Source organism: Prunus avium, chromosome 3 (assembly GCF_965620075.1).
Source record: "Prunus avium chromosome 3, drPruAviu1.hap1.1, whole genome shotgun sequence".
Lineage (NCBI taxonomy): Eukaryota > Viridiplantae > Streptophyta > Magnoliopsida > Rosales > Rosaceae > Prunus > Prunus avium.
The window spans coordinates 9334291-9351882 of NC_142286.1; the positions used below are offsets into that span (position 1 = coordinate 9334291).

Below are 17592 nucleotides of genomic sequence, written 5' to 3' on the forward strand. Positions count from 1 at the left end.
AATCCAGGAACGTGAAAGGATTGAGCCATACGGCGAAAGCAGCAGCCTTGGCGTCTTTTCCCGTATCCAAGCGTTAGGCTACGGCCAGCATTCTTTGCCGCCGACCAACAGCTGGGGGCAGTCCCAGCCCACAAGGGCGAGTCCCAGACCAAACCAACCGGCAAAGAAAGCATGTGGCCCACTCCACGCTCTAGCCAAAGCATTCAGGAGGAGTCCTACGGTGTCTACGGCCGAGCAATTCGGCCCAACCCATACTTTGGCCGATCAAGCACAGTCTGGCCAAAGCATTACCACAACAGTGCGAGCAAAAAGGCATGACTATTGCACTATCATTGCAAATACACGATTCGGCCATTCAGACGACAATGCAAACGCGCCTAGGTTCCCTTTATGATACAGATCAGCAGGACCAGGTGACCATACCTCGATGGCCAGCCGACCGAGATTATCTCGGCCAAACCCACGGCGTTCCACTGAAACTACCCGGCTCGGTCATAACGGCCGAGCCCGTTGCTCAAACGGCCCGGCAGGATTGGCCTCGAAACAATGCGCAGCGAGGCAGGCCGTGTCAAGGGTTTCAGTTTGAAGACATCCGGCCTATCGTGAAAGACGATTTAATAAAGAGAGAGCTGGGGGCACCAGATTACCCAAGGCCGCGCCTATCAAAGGAACTTAGCAATGCGCACGATTTATTTCCTAAGATTTTTTGGGCACGCCGTATCTCAGAAATTTCGGCCGTGGGTATAGCCCCTTATGTCTTGGCCAAAGCCCATGACCCTGGTAAAATATCAAAGCAGAGGGTTCGATTTCTTCAAAGTGTCGGGCAGCATGGCCAAGAGAAGAAGGGCCACTCGCAGATGAGGCCCGGGAGTTCAGAGAATTCAGAACAGTCGGAACTCGATGCCTACAACTCGGCGCAAGTTCAAAAGAAGATGGTGCCGAGGACCTACGACAAAAAAGTCAAAAAGAAGAAAAGAGGAGGGTAGGCGAGCAAGGTAAGCAAACGGCGCGGTCAAAATAAAGCAACAATATACATCTAGCTTCAGAAAAGAAGGCCCTTGTATTTAGACAAAAAGGGGCATTACTTACAAACAGAAAACGGCCAGCCGCGGCCGAAATAAACAAATACTTATATATTTGTCTGGTCTTGAAACAAAAGATAAACTATGTGGGCAGATAATTTTAAAAAATGTATGTGAATATTTATTACATCCCAAAAAAAAAAGAAAAAAAGAAAAACAGTTGAGATGGCCGCTCTTCGCCCGCCTAGACCCCTTCGCTGAACATTCCCCAGATCAGGCAGGTGATCCTTCTCCAAGCAATGTCCCCACCGTTGATATCCGCCTGCCATCTCGCTCGAATCAGCTTCCGCTCGGCCAGGGCCTTCTTCGTCTCAGTCGCTGCTCTGAGGATTCGCTTGGCCGAGGATTTCAGCTCGCTCCCGGCTGCGACCGCGCCATCTCGGCGTTGGAGGATGAGATCTCGGCGAGCCTGGAGCTCGGTAATCTGGGCCTCAACCTGCGCAAGCTCTTCATTCTCTCGTTGGACGACGAGGTCATTTTCTTTCAGTCGGGCCATTGCAGGTTGAACTTGTTCTTTAATCACCTCCAGATCCTGCTCGAGCGAGCTCCCCCCGGCCATCCGCGTGACAGCTTCAGCATACCGGCCGATCATCTCCTCGCCTTCGGCCAGACGGGCTTGCAGTTCATCCAGTTGAGCCGAGTCGAGCAGACCGAGCGCCATGGTCGTATCCAAGCAGGACCTAAACTCTGTAATTGCCCCAGCGGCGGTCATTTGCCGAACATCAAGGAAAAGGAACTCCCGGAGCCGTTCAGTAACGGTTTTGGAATCCTCGTCCAAGGGAGCCTAGGCCGAGCTTCCCCCTTCCTCATGGAGGCTGGCGTATAGCTCCACAAGATCATCGGAGGAGGTGGCCTCCTAAACATAAGAGGGAGAAGGGGTAAGAGATAATTAACTAGGACATAAAGGGATTCTCTGGTAACCTTGGAGGTGCGAAAGTTTGATGGGTTTTGGAGGTTGGAGAAATGGGTTTTTGACAAAGCTTGGGCGTCTGAGGATTCTGAAAGCGTAAGGAGAAAGCAAGAAAGTCTGGGTTTTTATATTGGCGCTAGAATTCGAAACGAAAGGGTGTGTCTCTCTCGAGAGACGTAACTTTTTGTCAGCACGCTCAACAGGCGCAACGACGTGTCAAAAGCCCAGAGGCCGTCGCTTCCTCTGATAAAGCGAAGCGACGCCCTGGGCAATGATGGCCTACACGACGTGCTTGAGGCATTAAATGCGCCGACTGGCCTGCGCATTTAATGCCCCAGTTGTCAATCACTTCAGAAAGGAATGCAAAGGGTCCATCCCTTGGAATCCATTCGGCCCCTACCCATTCCGAGGCTGAAGAATCCAGGGATGTGAGGGCAATGTTTGTGCTTGATAAATCATGGCCATAAGCTGGCCGAAGGAGCCCCTTCTCCCGGCCTTGACACTTGTTCGTAAAAACTGAAACGCAGCGTTTCGCCAGGGTACTTCGCCTTCCTAAAGACAAAAGAAGAAATGCTAAGGCATGATCATCTCGGCCTCAAGTGCAGGCCGAGGCCGAGGCCGAACAAAATCACGGCCAAGGCATTAAAGGCAAATCATCACGTGACAGTAGTGTCCCAGGCTTCATTTAATGAAGTAGTGCCTGTTTAATGCAGCAAACCCACTGGCCACAAAGAAGCATTTAATGCATGAGGGAAGGTGGGAAGTGACTGAAGTCAGGATTTGGTGATGAGGATCAGAGTGATTAGACGTGGACATTCTCACAAGAATTCTGACAGCCAGAGATATTGGTTCACCAGCTATCCAGGCCATAAATGCGTCTCCACGACCAGAAGCTCAGAATCCACGATCAAGAGCGGCGGCCGAGATTCACCGGGATTTCTGGGGTCACACCACCATGCTTGACGATCCCAAATGTCGATTGGACTGCCCACTTGCTCCAATCAGGCTCCACCATGCAGATTTTTAGCCTCGATTACTCCTCCAGAGACTCTTCCTATAAATACATGACTCGAGCTACATTCAAAAGGTTCAACACCAAAACAAAGCCTCCCACGGAGCAACTTATTTTTTCCTGTAATGCACTTTCAATATCTTTACTTGCTTTCCTAGGAGTAGTGTTAGATTGTAAGGAAAATCCATTCATCAATATATCATACGACCCTTGATCAAGGCGCCGGAGCACCATCCTTGTTGTTCGTTCACTCACCCCATATATCACACGACCGTCGCTCCCTGAGCAGCGCGCCGGAGCACCGCCCAAAACCCACCACCAACACCATCACTCAACGGCCTTGTAGTTCAGGCCGTGAACCTAACAGCCGAGACCAGTTCCTCTCTCAGCTACAATCGTTTGATTAGGAAGACGAGTTCAAACAGGCGCACCACTTATCCATCCAACACTCATCAACACATCGACGCACGGTAGACCGTGCTAGCACGCCCGCGCACAACCGCACCGCACCCAAAAGCAGGAAACCGCGTGTTAACGCATATCCCCTCGGCCCGGAACTCCAGGCCGTGAGATTTGCGCGGCAGACAATCCCAAATGTCGATTGGACTACCGACTTGCTCTAATCAGGCTCCACCATGCAGATTTTCAGCCTCGAATACTCCTCCAGGAACTCTTCCTATAAATACAAGGCTCAAGCTACATTCAAAGGGTTCAAACACCAAACCAAAGCCTCCCACGGAGCAACTTATTTTTTCCTGTAATGCACTTTCAATATCTTTACTTGCTTTCCTAGGAGTAGTGTTAGACTGTAAGGAAAACTCATTCATCAATATATCATACGACCCTTGATTTTCAAGGCGCCGGAGCACCATCCCTGTTGTTTGTTCACTCACCCCATATATCATACGACCGTCGCTCCTTGAGCAACACGCTGGAGCACCGCCCAAAACCCACCACCAACACCATCACTCAACGGCCTTGTAGTTCAGGCCGTGAACCTAACAGCCGAGACTAGTTCCTCTCTCGGCTACAATCGTTTGATTAGTAGACGAGTTCAAACAGGCGCTCCACTTATCCATCCTACACTCATCAACATCTCGACACACGGTAGACCGTGCTGGCACGCCCGCGCACAACCGCACCGCACCCAAAAGCAGGAAACCGGGTGTCAACGCATATCCCCTCGGCCCGGAACTCCAAGCCGTGAGATTTGCGCAGCAGACAGCGTGCAGGGTCGAGTCTTCATTCACCCTCCCAATCATTTGTCCTCACATGTCGAACGGCAGGCATGCAGGGTTGAGTTTTCACTCACCCTCCCAACCGTTTGTCTTCATGTGAAGAACGGCAGGTGTGCAGGGTGAAGTTTTCACTCACCCTCCCAATCGTTTGTCTTCACGTGTTGAATGGCAGGCTTGCATGGTTAAGTTTTCATTCACCCTCCCAATAGTTCCTTTTCACGTGCCGAACGGAAGGCGTGCAAAGTCGAGTCTTCATTCACCCTCCCAATTGTTCATCTTCACGTACCGAACGGCAAGCGTGTAGGGTCAAGTTTTCACTCATCCTCCCAACCGTTTGCCTCTGCTTACTGTTTACCCGCAACCACATCACACCACCATAAGACTACTAATCGGTAGCCAAGGTCCAAGCTCCCCTCTTCAAAGCTCCCCATCGCTCGGGGACTTGGGGGACCATGGGACTATCATCTGCAATCGTGCATAAATGGAGTTTAGGGTTTAGGGTTCCCTATTGGTATACTTGCTTGGACACGTGGCAGCTTCTACGGACACTCACACGAGTCCCACATCGACATTTCACACCAAGAGGACACCCAAAGCTCCCTATAAAAGAACCTTTTGCCCCAAGGTTTAGGGTAAGTGACCTCTACTTGACATACATGCTTTCGCATTGTCAATAAGCTGACTCTTTTCTCCTTCAGCTAACTTTAGCATCGAAGGGCCTTCGGCCGGTACTTCACCGGTGCCTTAGGTCTCACCTATTGCTTTCTTCTCTTTCTAGGGCAGATCCAAGGTTGCCTGCCGTAGGGAAGTGCTTACTGGAGGTAGATCCGATCCCTCGATTGTCCACATCAACTATAAGTTGGTCCTACCACTATCTGTCTAGTTTTTAGCACCAACAAGCTTCAAGAAGATACGTACGGACAAATTGAAAGAGGTGCCATTTTTCCTTTCGGCGACTCCATTATGTTGTGGGATATACGGACATGTAGTCTGATGAATAATGCCATGGTAATCCAAGTATCTGCACAATTTGGAGTTCACATATTAACCTCCATTGTAGTTACAGAGTACTTGTATTTGTGTCTTAAACTGAATGGCAACCATTTTATGAAATTTATGAAACAACAAATTCACTTCACTTTTTGATTTTATAAGGCATACCCAAATCACATGGGTGCAATCATCAATAAAAGTAACAAAACAGTGGGTTTCAGCCAATGTAGCAATCTTAGATGGGGTCCAAACATCTGAATGAATCAGCATAAACCGAAGGGAACTTTTATTCATACTTGGTGAGAAGGAAGTACAATGGCTTTCTGCCAATTGACAAATGTCACAACGAAAACTAGAAACATCAAACTTCGAAAATAACATAGGAAATATCTTTTGTAAATAACAAAAAGAAGCATGTCCAAGACAACGATGCCATAATCATATTTTAGATTCTTTATTCTTCTCCCATTGAGAACCTTCCACAGACAAAGCTTGAGTCAATCGGCCGGAGATTTTTGACGTCAAGTCCAAGTAGTAGAGCTTCCCTCACCTAGCACCATAAGCAATCGTCATGCGAGTCCGGATGTCCTTCAACACACAAAAAAGAGGCCAAAATCATAATACAATGTAAGGCCATAGTAAGTTGAGCAACATACAAAAGGTTATAGTCCAAGGAAGGAACAAGCATGGTGTCTAAAGAAAGGTTATCATTAGAAGATATGGTGCTTTCCCCAATAATAGAGGAGACATTATCGATAGTAGATACAACGGGTTGTGTGGAGGGCTTTAAGGTTTATACCTGTCTAGAATAAAAACTCATATGCTATGTAGTGCCAGAACCAATTATCCATGCATTATTCGGAACAGATGCATAAACTTTTAGACCCTTAACATTGTTACCTATAGCAGTGACCAAAGCCTATGCTTGTTCAACTACATGTTTAGAATCATCCTTCGTTTCAGAAATAGATTCACGAGACTTGTTGTACCTAGGATTAGGGCTGGGCATCTATACTGTATATACCGAAACCGTACCGATACCGTGTCATACCATAGCGTTTAATACCGTACCGTACGCCTACCGAATTAATACGGTATGGTGCCGTACCGTACCATTCTTGTATGACACGGGTGCGGTACCATATATCAGCCACCGTATGCCACCGTACCGTACCAAATAGTAACCCTAAACAAAAAAATACGCGACTTTTTTACACTCTCGACTCGATCTCTCACTCACCCAGACCCAAACTCTCGAACTCTTCTCCCACTCCCAGCGGCCAGCTCTCTCTTTCTCTCAAACTCTCGATCTTTCTCAGTCACCCTCGATCGATCGAACCAGGCCAAACCCTTGGATCTCTGTCTCTTTCTCACTCTCTCACTCTCACGATCTTTGTCTCACTCACTCAATCTTTCTCTTTCTCTCGATCTCTCGATCTCTGTCTCACTCTCGATTCAATCTCTATCTCTCTCTCTTGACTCGATCTCTGTCTCTCTTTCGATCTCTCTCAGTCTCAGTCTCTCAATCTTTCTCTCTCTGTCTTTCAAGCCCCAAATTGACGACCTAATCTCTCAATCTGTCTGGAAGCCCCAAATCGACGAAGCCTGCTCTGTCTCTCTCTCGATCACTCTCTCTATCTGGAATTGGAAGCCCCAACGGCCGACTCAAACTCAAATGGTAAGTTATGTTCAACAAATTCTCTGTCTGGAATTGAAACTTTTGATAATAAGCTTTTGATTTGCATTGAAATGTTGCTGAATTGATGAATTAGGACAATATCTGCATTTATTTTAGAAAAAATTGCTGAATTGATTATTTGCATTGAAATGTTGCTGAATTGATTAAATATGTTGGAAAGAATGCATGTGAAGCAGAAACTTTATTTTGGGGTTTATTTTGATTTTTGTTAATTCTTGTCATGCAGTCTCGATCAAGTAAGCATAAGGAGAACAGTGGGCTTGCTATTTCTTCAACGGCAACATCACCAGCACCACCACAGTGGATATTGAATTTGTGTGATGTTGATGGATATTGATTTAGTTGATGTTGATGGATATTGATTTAGTTGATTAGGATTTGGATGTTGAATTTGTTGAATCTTTGAATCTTTGGTGAATGAATAGGTTGAATATTCAATTGGTTCATTTCTGAGTTTTGTCATTTTGAATACCGAAATGGTACCGTACCATACCGATATCGATTCGGTACGGTATGGTACGGTACCAACTTTGGCAACCATAATCCCATACCGAACCATACCGGTTTTAATTTCCGGTATCGGTAGCGGTACGAGCCCAATACCGTACCGTACCGAACCGTGCCCACCCCTACCTAGGATCACAGGTCTTGTATAGCCAATAATTTCATAACAGCAATTCTTAGAATTCTTGGTTTGACCATAATGAGGGCATTTATGATCATTCGGTGGGCGAGAGGAGTGGTCAATGTTGCGGCTGGACCGGTTAGCCCCTCCATCATTGGTCGGAGAAAATCGATCTTGGCCGGTTAGGGTGTCGTGGCTAGTCCTATTCTAAAAGGGAAGGCATGCCACCATGGCCGCTTCATTTGACTGGTAATCCTTGCTTTTCATGGCTTCCTTCCTCTCAGCTTCACAGTGAACTTAAGCATAGGATTCTTAAAGCCCAAGTACAGGGTCCTTCCTCAAAATTTCTCCTCGAACTTGATTAAAATTGGCATCCAATCCAGCCAAAAAGATATGAACCCTCAAGCATTCAATCGACTTTGAATGTGCCTTGATAACAAGGTCGGAAGACATAACCACCTTATCGCAGTGATCCAATTCATGAAAAATCGTAATTAGTTCCCCAAAATAATTCGTCATGGATTTTCCATTCAGTTTGGTAGCAAACTCCTTTTGATTCAAGGTAAACACCCAAACTTCATCGGTTGCATTAAAGAATGTCATTGTAACGCTTTATAATTTATGGTGTCATGGAGGTCAACAACCAACTCTTGACTTTCTGGTTTTTGGCATATCACTTGTCGTACTTAGGATCTGTCTCGGCGGGTGCCTTCTCTTTGAAACGAATATACCACCTTTTTTCTCTAACTACAATATGATTCTCCATGAGTTAAGACCACATATCGTAGTTCTTCTCAGTGAGGGTAATTCCAGCATGGAACGCCGCATTGTCAAATTGAACAACAACGTAAGTAGTGTTAGAAGCGACAATAGATTCGTCATCCTTAGCCATCGCAAGAAACTGAAAGTTTGAAGGAGGAATATGAGTGGCGGCGTAGTTGATGTGGAGCCGGTGCGCGATTGGGTTCTGCGCAAGGGTGCAGGTGCCAATGTATGACATGGGTGCGTGATTGGGTTCTGTGCAAGGGTCCAGGTGCCGATGTACGACATGGGTTGGTGTGGCGGTTGAGGAATTCTTGCAGCGGCGGCGCGTGCATATTTAGTTCAGCGCTACGGGTTACTGCAGTGGGGTGTGCGATGGCGGTGTGTTAGGTTCGTGTGGCAGTGGTGCAGTGGATTCGTGTATGAGGTTTCCTTTCTTTCCTCAGCCTAGTTTTGGCGCCAAGAAGAAGAATACTATGTGGCTAATATAGTTGTGTATTATTCATCTCACAATGAGCAATATATATACATAGAGTTACAACCCTAATCCTATTATTACAGGACTATACTAGGAAACCTCATATTACAAATAATTACCTAAAATATAATACAGAAGTCAATAGAAACAACAACAAAATTAGTTAAGTACCTACTCCCACATCGCAAAACATTCCAGGATTAATATAAGCTGGGGTATACTGCCGAATTGCCCCCTGAACTTGTACATAACTCTCAATTTACCCCCTAACCTTTTTTTTAGCCAATTACAGGCTCGAATTAAAATTTATTATCAATGTTCCCCCCACCGTCAAAATTCGAACATTTCATCCAATTTGCCGTTAAATATGAGGGTAAATTGGTCATTTAATATGTTAAAAATAATTAAATACTGTAAAATACAATAGTATGACATAAAATGAAAAAAAAAATCATTTTAATAAACAGAGGGTTGGGACCCACCCACCCTTTCTTCTTCCTCTCTGCCTCTCTCCCTACGACTCCCTCTCTCTCTGCAACTCTCTCCTCTCTGCAACCAAACACCAAAACCAAACACCAAACCCTTTCTTCCCTCTCTCCCTACGACTCCCTCTCTCTCTGCAACTCTCTCCTCTCTGCAACCAAACACCAAACCCTTTCATCCCTCTCTCCAACCAAACGCCAAACACCAAACCCTTTCTTCAAACACCCTCTCTCTACGACTCTGCCCCTCTCTATTGATCTCTCTGCCCTTTCTCTCTCTCTCTCTCTCTCTCTCTCTTTATGCAACCAAACCCATCAGCCCCCACCCTCCAAACAGCCCCATTTTATTCAGATCTTGAATCCATTGATGAGTTGTATGATTTAGGGTTGAGATTTTGGGAGAAGGGGCAATGAACTTGTGAGGTGAAGGGGTCTGGACCTTTAAGGCTGTGGGGAAAAAATCAAAGGGGAAAGGCGCGCGAATGGGTTTGCAGTGGTTATTGGTTCGTGGGGGGGGGGGGGGCGCTGTGGGTGAAAAAAATCTGGGTTCGTTTGGGGGGTGGGTTTGTGGGTTCTGGGTTCATTGGGGTGGGTCTGTGATGGGGGATGGGGGGAGCTCGAATGGGAAAGGGAGGGGAAGAGAGAGAGAGAGAGAGAGAGAGAGAGAGAGAGAGAAAGAAAGATGAGCTTGAGAAACTGCTTTGGCAAGAAAAAAAAAATGGTGGGATTTTGTTGCAGGTCAAGGGAGGATAGGTTGGAGAAGAAGATGCAGGGGGTGGGGTGGGTAGGTCCATAGGATTTTTTTTTTCTTTTTTTTCTCTAATTTTTTCAAAAATATATATTTTTCTTTAATTTTTTTTTAATGATTTGATGGATTATTGGATGAAATGTTAATGATTTAGACGGCAGGGGGAACATTGATAATAAAATTTAATTCGAGCCCTTAATTCGCTAAAAAAAAAGGTCAAGGGGTAAATTGATAATTAGGTACAAGTTCAAGGGGCATTTCGGCATTATACCCATATAAGCTGCCATGCCATGCACCACAATTATATTATAAAAGAGGCAGGGATCATTCCCCCAAAATCCTTTAAACTTAGGAGCCAATCTAAACAATTTTTTGCAATACAGGAGGTTGTTTTGGCGTTTATGGAAGAGATAGTTTCATAATCTGCTGCAGTTAGAGGTGGACCAACTCTCTAATAGAGGTGGACCGTACATATATTTGTCGAATAAAAAACAATGAGTAAACAAACAAACGATGGTGGCGAAGACGGTGAGGTGAAGGTGATCATATGGGAGCCTTAAGCCTTCCTGTGGATCTAGTGCTTACGATTTTTCACACGCCTAGCTGGGAGTCAACCCAAATCCCTTAAACTTAGGAGCCAACCAAAATTATTTTTGCAATTACAGGAGGGCTTTTAGGTGTTTATGGAAGGGGGGGGGGGGGGGGGGAGTAGAGAGATACACTGTACTCAATAATTTATCGTAATCCGCTCTCAACCAAAAGCCAATGGGCTGAAGGTCATAGAAAGGAAATAGGGTTTCATAATCTCCTGCAGTTAGCTCGGTTTAATGAATGAAGATAGGATTAAAGCTCCCAATGTAAGAGAGAGAGAGAGAGAGAGAGAGAGAGAGAGAGAGAGAGAGCAAAAGGCCCAAGAAGGGCAAAGATGACTCCAAGTAATTTTGCCTAAAAACAAAATTATGCCTATCTGTCGATTCCATGCAGAAAACGGGCTTGCCATAAACTAGATTATCTCTTTCCCACTAAAGTCATGTGGAGCCTTGAAATTTCCAACTAATATTAATATTCTGTACCTGTCGATCTACTGCACATGTGCCACAGCACACTTAAGCTGACAGCCATTAGCAAAGTCCTTCGCAAAGCACCATATATAAATGGAGGGTGTTATCAGATTTAAAGCATGTATCTCTAGAGGTGTCTATAGCTTCTAAGATTTTACATTTATTACTATCTTCCTTAGTTTCCATTTCAACGTTCACTTTTGATCGATCCTGGTTGTAGTCGTGTATTTGTGTTGTAAGTTGTGATCACAAGAAAGAGGTCCTAATTTTCTAATCTTCTTTTCTCATAAGGAAAGGAACAGTGTGTTCCTATTAAAGTCCAAAGACAAAAAGAGCATTAGAAAAAGAAAAGATGACGGAGAAGGTGACTGTGAGCATAAGGGAGTCAACGATGGTGAGGCCTGCCGAGGACTCTACTCCTCGGGGCTCGCTGTGGCTCTCCAACGCGGACCTAGCATTCCCACCCGTTCACTTGTTCACTGTTTACTTTTATAGATCAAGTGGTGAGCTAAACTTCTTTGACCAGAGAGTGCTCAAGCAAGCGCTCAGCAAGGTCCTCGTGCCCTTCTACCCCATGGCCGGTCGATTCAAGCTAAACGACCAGAATGGCCGTGGGGAGATTGATTGCAATGCGGAGGGAGCGCTTTTTGTTGTGGCAGAGAGCAACTCTGTCCTTGATGATTTTGGCGATTTTGCGCCCACTTCCGATTTCCTTAAACTCATCCCCGCCATGGATTACTCGGTTGGAGTATCCTCAAATCCCTTTTTGGTGTTACAGGTATTTAATATTTATCATCCAAGGTCTTTTATATTTTGTATGAGTATATATGTATATTCTTGTTGCATCATTTATAAATGTCTTTTCCTGGAGAAATTCTCTCCCGTGTTACTCTTTACATAATTTTGATCTAGTTTTGGAACTGAATAAGATGTTTCATTGAATTTTGTCATTTTAAATTATCAAGTCTTAGGTCAACTAGCTATTGGTTTAATGGCACTTCTCTTCTCAAATAGTTGAAGAGGCTGTAAGATTCATTCCTCCTCTTCATTGATCTGAAAAATAAATAATTAAAACCTTCAAATCATAGAACATATTGATGGAAACTAAATATTATAAATGTCCATTAGGAAATAAATGTAAAGTTAATTAGAGGGTGTCTGTACCTTCTGGTCTGTAATGTAAGGACAGCATGTGGTCCTTCAGATCTGGTTATACCTTTTCTCTATTAGTATTAGGTAAGGTTAGGGGGTTTAGAATCTCGATCTTTTCATGGTCTCGATTTCTTTTCATTTTGGGATCTGTTGTTCCCAATGTTGTTCCCAATGGATCTGTTATAAAAAGACAATAAAAATAAAAATAAAAAAATAAATCCAGTTTGCGGTACTATTGAACACAGCGACAGTGATTGGGGACCCAAAAATTAGTAACTTTTGGTTAACCAAATTTTTTTTTTTAAATTTTGTATTAAAATAAGTTAATTGCTGGAAAGTATATGTGTCAATTTTAGACTGCTTGAGGAGAAATTTCTATTTTCGTTTTGGGCCAGCGACGCTGCAGCACATCCTCAGATTTAACAAATGAATCTGTGACCATCCTAAAATATATTATGTGATGAAAAGGCTGCAAAAAAAAAAAATTACATCCAGTGAAGACCCTTATGTGACGATTTATAAAATTTCCTCACTTATCTTACGTAACTGTGACAAAATATTGGACGTCACATATAATTTCGTCATAGAAGGCTGATTTTCTTGTAGTGTCTTAGCACCAGTTTTTTTTTATTTTATCAAAAGTTCAAAATAATATATTATTGACTTTAACATATTAAAGTTTTATCAAATATTTCTTTATCATTCTCTCAACTTCAGTCATTTTCATCCAATTTTTAAAAATATCAATAGTTTGTCAATATTACAGCTTTTTGGATCATCGATATTTATGACATCAACAAAATTTAAGACTTGATGGGACACTCAAGATAATTTGGGTACATGCATAAATTCAAAAATGCACATGCACGCTTTATGGTTGTGGGTTTTAATTTCTACATGTATATATGCAAACGCAGGTAACGTATTTCAAATGTGGTGGAGTGTCACTTTCAGTCGGAGTGGACCACCGAATTGTAGATGGACCATCTAGTCTACACTTTGTAAATACATGGTCTGCTGTCGCTCGTGATGATCTTGATCTCTCAAATATTAAACCACCCTTAATGAACAGGATGTTACTTCGTGCCCGAGATCCACCTCAGCCAGCATTTCCTCACGTTGAATATCAACCTTTTCCACAGATGAAATTAGCTTATGATCATCTGAAAAGCACAAGTAAAATTACTACGTCCATTTTTAGATTTACGCGGGAGCAGCTCAACATCTTGAAAGCCAACTCTGTGGAAGATGACGGTGGGAATATTAATACAATCAAGTATAGCACATTTGAGGTGTTGGCAGGTCATCTTTGGAGATGTGCTTGCAAGGCACGTAAACTGCCAGATGATCAAGACACCAAACTTCTCATTCCCATTGATGGACGGTCGAGATTTCAACCCCCACTCCCACCAGGTTTCTTTGGCAATGTCATTTTTAGAGTCGCACAAATTGCTGCAGCTGGGGATCTCCAGTCCAAACCAACATCGTATGCTGCAAGCTGTGTTCATAATGCTTTGGTCCAGATTGATGATGATTATCTCAGATCAGCCGTTGACTATCTTGAGCTTCATCGTCCTTGTGCTTCCCCACTTGTTATGGGGCCTCCGTCTATGAGGTGCCCGAATCTCCGGATAAACAGTTGGGTTAGGCTGCCGATTCACGACGCTGATTTTGGTTGGGGTCGGCCCACTTTCATGGGACCTTGCACACAATTTGACGGGATGGCTTTGTTGTTACCAAGCGCAACTAATGATGGGAGCTTATCACTGATGATTTCTCTGCATTCTGACCACTTGAAATCATTTTCCAAGTTGTTGTATGATATATGAGGAAATGCGAGGGTCGAAGAAATTTGGTTCTGTCCGGTTTGAATTGCTGTTATTCCCTTCATCTTTATTGGTGTTCAAATTTGAATTTGTGTATTGGTTCGTGCACGTTGCTTGATTGAGTGTTGAAACTTTATTTCGAAAGTGTGGTGGACTTGTTGTCCACAATGCTGGTTGTGTTGTATTGTGATTCTTAATAGAGGATTCTCTTTCTCATGAAATAAAAAGAATATTGGAATCAAAAGAGTAGGAATCATAAGACTTCATATGGGTCCAGTTACTTACTTAAGTGATGGGTCTAATTATTTACTTTCTTTGGGAGACCAACCTTAAATTTGGTGTAAACAGAAGCTCCTTAAGTTCTAAATTTGGTGTCAACAGAAGCTCAACAAAAGCTCAATAGAAGCCCCTTAAGTTCTAAATTTGGTGTCAACAGAAGCCCCCTAAGTCTTAAATTTGGTGTCAACCACACTACTCTTTTCGATCCAATATGAAGTCTTAAATTGGTCAACCACGGCAAAACCCAAAGGAATAAAATACTCCTTCAAGTTCTGTTAGAGATTCCTATATAAAGACTGCTCAAAGTCGATTCAAACACTTTTTTTTTTGGGGTCTGAAACTCGTCTTCAAAGATTACACATAACGCATTTAAAAAAATCTTGACATATTATCTTTTATTCAAAAACATATTTCTAAATAGATTCCGAAGATTTTAGAGATTTCAAATCATAGGTCACAATAGCCACATATTTCCAATATGATTACGACTTCGAGTCTAACTTCTCCAATTGATGCATATTGTCAGAGTATGATGTGGTCCACCCGTCGTCCCTTTAGGCCCGAATGCATGAGTGCAAAATGGGCATGATTAGGCCTCTTTGTTTAGGGCTTCCTTAGGCGTGGATAAAGGTTCTATGGGCTTTACTTTTGGCCTTTTGGGGCTAGTCACTTACTTAAGTGATTGAGGCTAGTTATTTGCTTTTTTGGGAGACCTTACCTAAATTTGGTGTCGACAGAAGCCCCCTAAGTCCTTGAGCAGTTCCTCTTTGTCGAGGACTTCACTGATCGTGACAAGGTGGGTTGTGCCAAAAAAAGAGCCTATTCCGTCAGTCCCGTTCCCTTGTTTTTGGCATGCACATTACGTAGTAGGCCCCCAAGTTTGGTCAGGAAAACTACCTACTCTTCTACTGAGATCGCTCTCATAGGTGCCAGCGTGATTCAAAAAATGGCTGGTTTCAAACTGGGAGCGCTGACAAGACCCGTCCTGGATTCTCCTTTGGAATTCGCGACGAACTCCTTGCTTGTCCGACATCTAGCAAATGTCGGGGCCATATTACTAAAATGCCCTTAATACAATTGAAAATAAAAAACTAAAGGGTTTGACTCTTGCCGAAAAAGTGACAGAGTTTCCCATGTAATGGACTCAAAACCAAAATTTTCACTTGTAGAAAGAAATACAATAATAGGTTCTCCAATCTTGCACCATGCACAAGATACCACAATCCACAATTCCACATTGACAACTATAGGGTTTCAGACCGTTTAAACAAACTATCGCCTCTCAATCCCCAAAGGAAATATAATAGGGTCTCTCACCCATCAACCATTGTTGTCACGGATACATCTCACTCTAGAATTGATCATAACATATACTACAAAGTGTTTACTCTATGGCTACATCCAGGTCACACCTTAGACTGCTTGCTTACATACTTTTCTTGAGGGATTAAGTAATTTTTAGTTCTCGATTTATTCGAAACCAAGATATAAGCCCACAAAAATTCAATTCCCAGTAGGGTCACAGCATTACAGAGCTAGCATCACCTGCATCTTTTCGAAACAACATGCGTAATATTTATATATCAGTCCCGTTCTCCTGGACCCCTGTAGTCAAAGGTGTTTGTGGTCCCACCCTTGGATCTAATCTAAGGGTGGAGAAAAAACTTATTTTAAAATCCATATTTTTTACTCTATTAGTTAAAAAACACATTTTCTGGAAGAAAAAAAAAAGAAAAAGAAAAGGAAGGGAAGAAAAAAAACACGTTCTGAAAACTTGGAGTGCAGCCGCTGTAGAATTCGAAGAGCCAATTTGGGTCTTATGACTTTTCTTGTTCTTCTTCACCACTTTGATTCAATTTTTCTGATTTGAAATCCTAAATTTGAATGATTGAGGAACCCAGATTTGAAATCATAACTTTCTTGCTCTTCTTCACCTTCGATTCAACACATCATTGATTTATCAACCAACCAATATCAATTTCTCAACCTAAAAAAAAAAAAAAATTGTTTTTATATAAAGATTGCTCTCTTCACTACTACAAAAAAAGGTAAAAGACGATGGGAATTCACCGTCGTGTATCGGATTTTCAAAACGTCGTAAAATCGACCGACATCTTTTCCAAAATAAAACCACGACGGTAAATCACCGTCGTTGTTATAACAAACAACGTCATTAACAAATAACAACCGACGTCTGTATACTGAAAAATGAGCCAAAAAATTGTCAAGGATAAGAATAGACGACCTATTTTAAACAAAAAACGTCATGTAAATAAATAAAAGACGTCTTTAAATAAATAAAAGACGACGTTATTAAAACATACTATGTCACATCTATTTATATCACCGTCGTGAAATAAATTTTCCACTTCGTTTTTTCCATTAATATTGACGTGGAAATAGCGGTTAGGGTAATTACTTACGACTCATGTATTTCTATAAACAACGTCGTCCACAAATAAAAGATAACCGTGTTTCAGAATTTATACGTCATCTTTAAACACAAAACCATCGTCTAATATATTTTAAACTGCTCGAATTTCCAATCGATCGCTGTATAAATTTATATTAACGACATGATCTGAAAATAAACGACGTGGAAAATATGTTAGGCTCATGACTTACGACACATTTATTTCTATAAACGACGTGGTATTTGATAGACAACGTCGTCATCTTGTAAAAGACAGTCGTGTTTATAAATTTATACGTTGTCTTTACCAAAATAATAGTCGTCTAATCTATCTGAGACGGCGAAGTTTTTCATCCAATCGCCATAGAAAATATGTTTAACGACATAAGAATAAAAAAGAGACGTGGATATTCCCATATAACGTTGTTTTTGTAAAAGAACGACGTCCAAATATCACCTTACGTCGACAAATTTACCTATGGATTTCAAATAACGTCGTGAATTGTTAATTTTCCAATTCGTTTATTACATAACAAGTGACGTGGTAAAATTTAAGACGACGATTTTTGAGTTGTTACGGACGAGTTCATGATCTAAGACGTCGTCTTTTGTAAAGTTCAGGTTCAATATCTCGGCTTTTAGACGTCGGTATTATGGTATTGGAGTCGTGTTATTTGTAATTACATGTCGGCTCTTTATGCTTCTCCGACGTGATATAGTTAATAACTGTTTCACAATACCGTCGTGGTTCTTCATTTTTACGTTGCTTTTAGACGTCGGTAAATACGTTGCCGTCGTTGAATGATCCAAAACGCCGTTTTTTATTGACAAT

At 42.7% G+C, this 17592-nt stretch overlaps 1 protein-coding gene across 1 annotated transcript; it reads left to right on the top strand.

Annotated features, from left to right (window-relative positions):
• The first annotated feature begins 11236 nt into the window (after positions 1 to 11236).
• Positions 11237 to 14312, top strand: LOC110745422 (shikimate O-hydroxycinnamoyltransferase-like). Its single transcript, XM_088249959.1, has 2 exons — positions 11237 to 11868; positions 13160 to 14312. The coding sequence occupies exons 1-2, from the start codon at positions 11443 to 11445 to the stop codon at positions 14069 to 14071; spliced, it is 1338 nt and encodes a 445-aa protein (XP_088106085.1). The 5' UTR covers positions 11237 to 11442; the 3' UTR covers positions 14072 to 14312.
• Positions 14313 to 17592: the final 3280 nt, after the last annotated feature.

Excerpts from the sequence above, each read along its gene's own strand:
- LOC110745422 (XM_088249959.1), top strand. The coding sequence starts at position 11,443 with ATGACGGAGAAGGTGACTGTGAGCATAAGGGAGTCAACGATGGTGAGG. Across the intron at positions 11,869-13,159 it reads ATCCCTTTTTGGTGTTACAG|GTAACGTATTTCAAATGTGG; the intron begins GTATTTAATATT and ends ATGCAAACGCAG.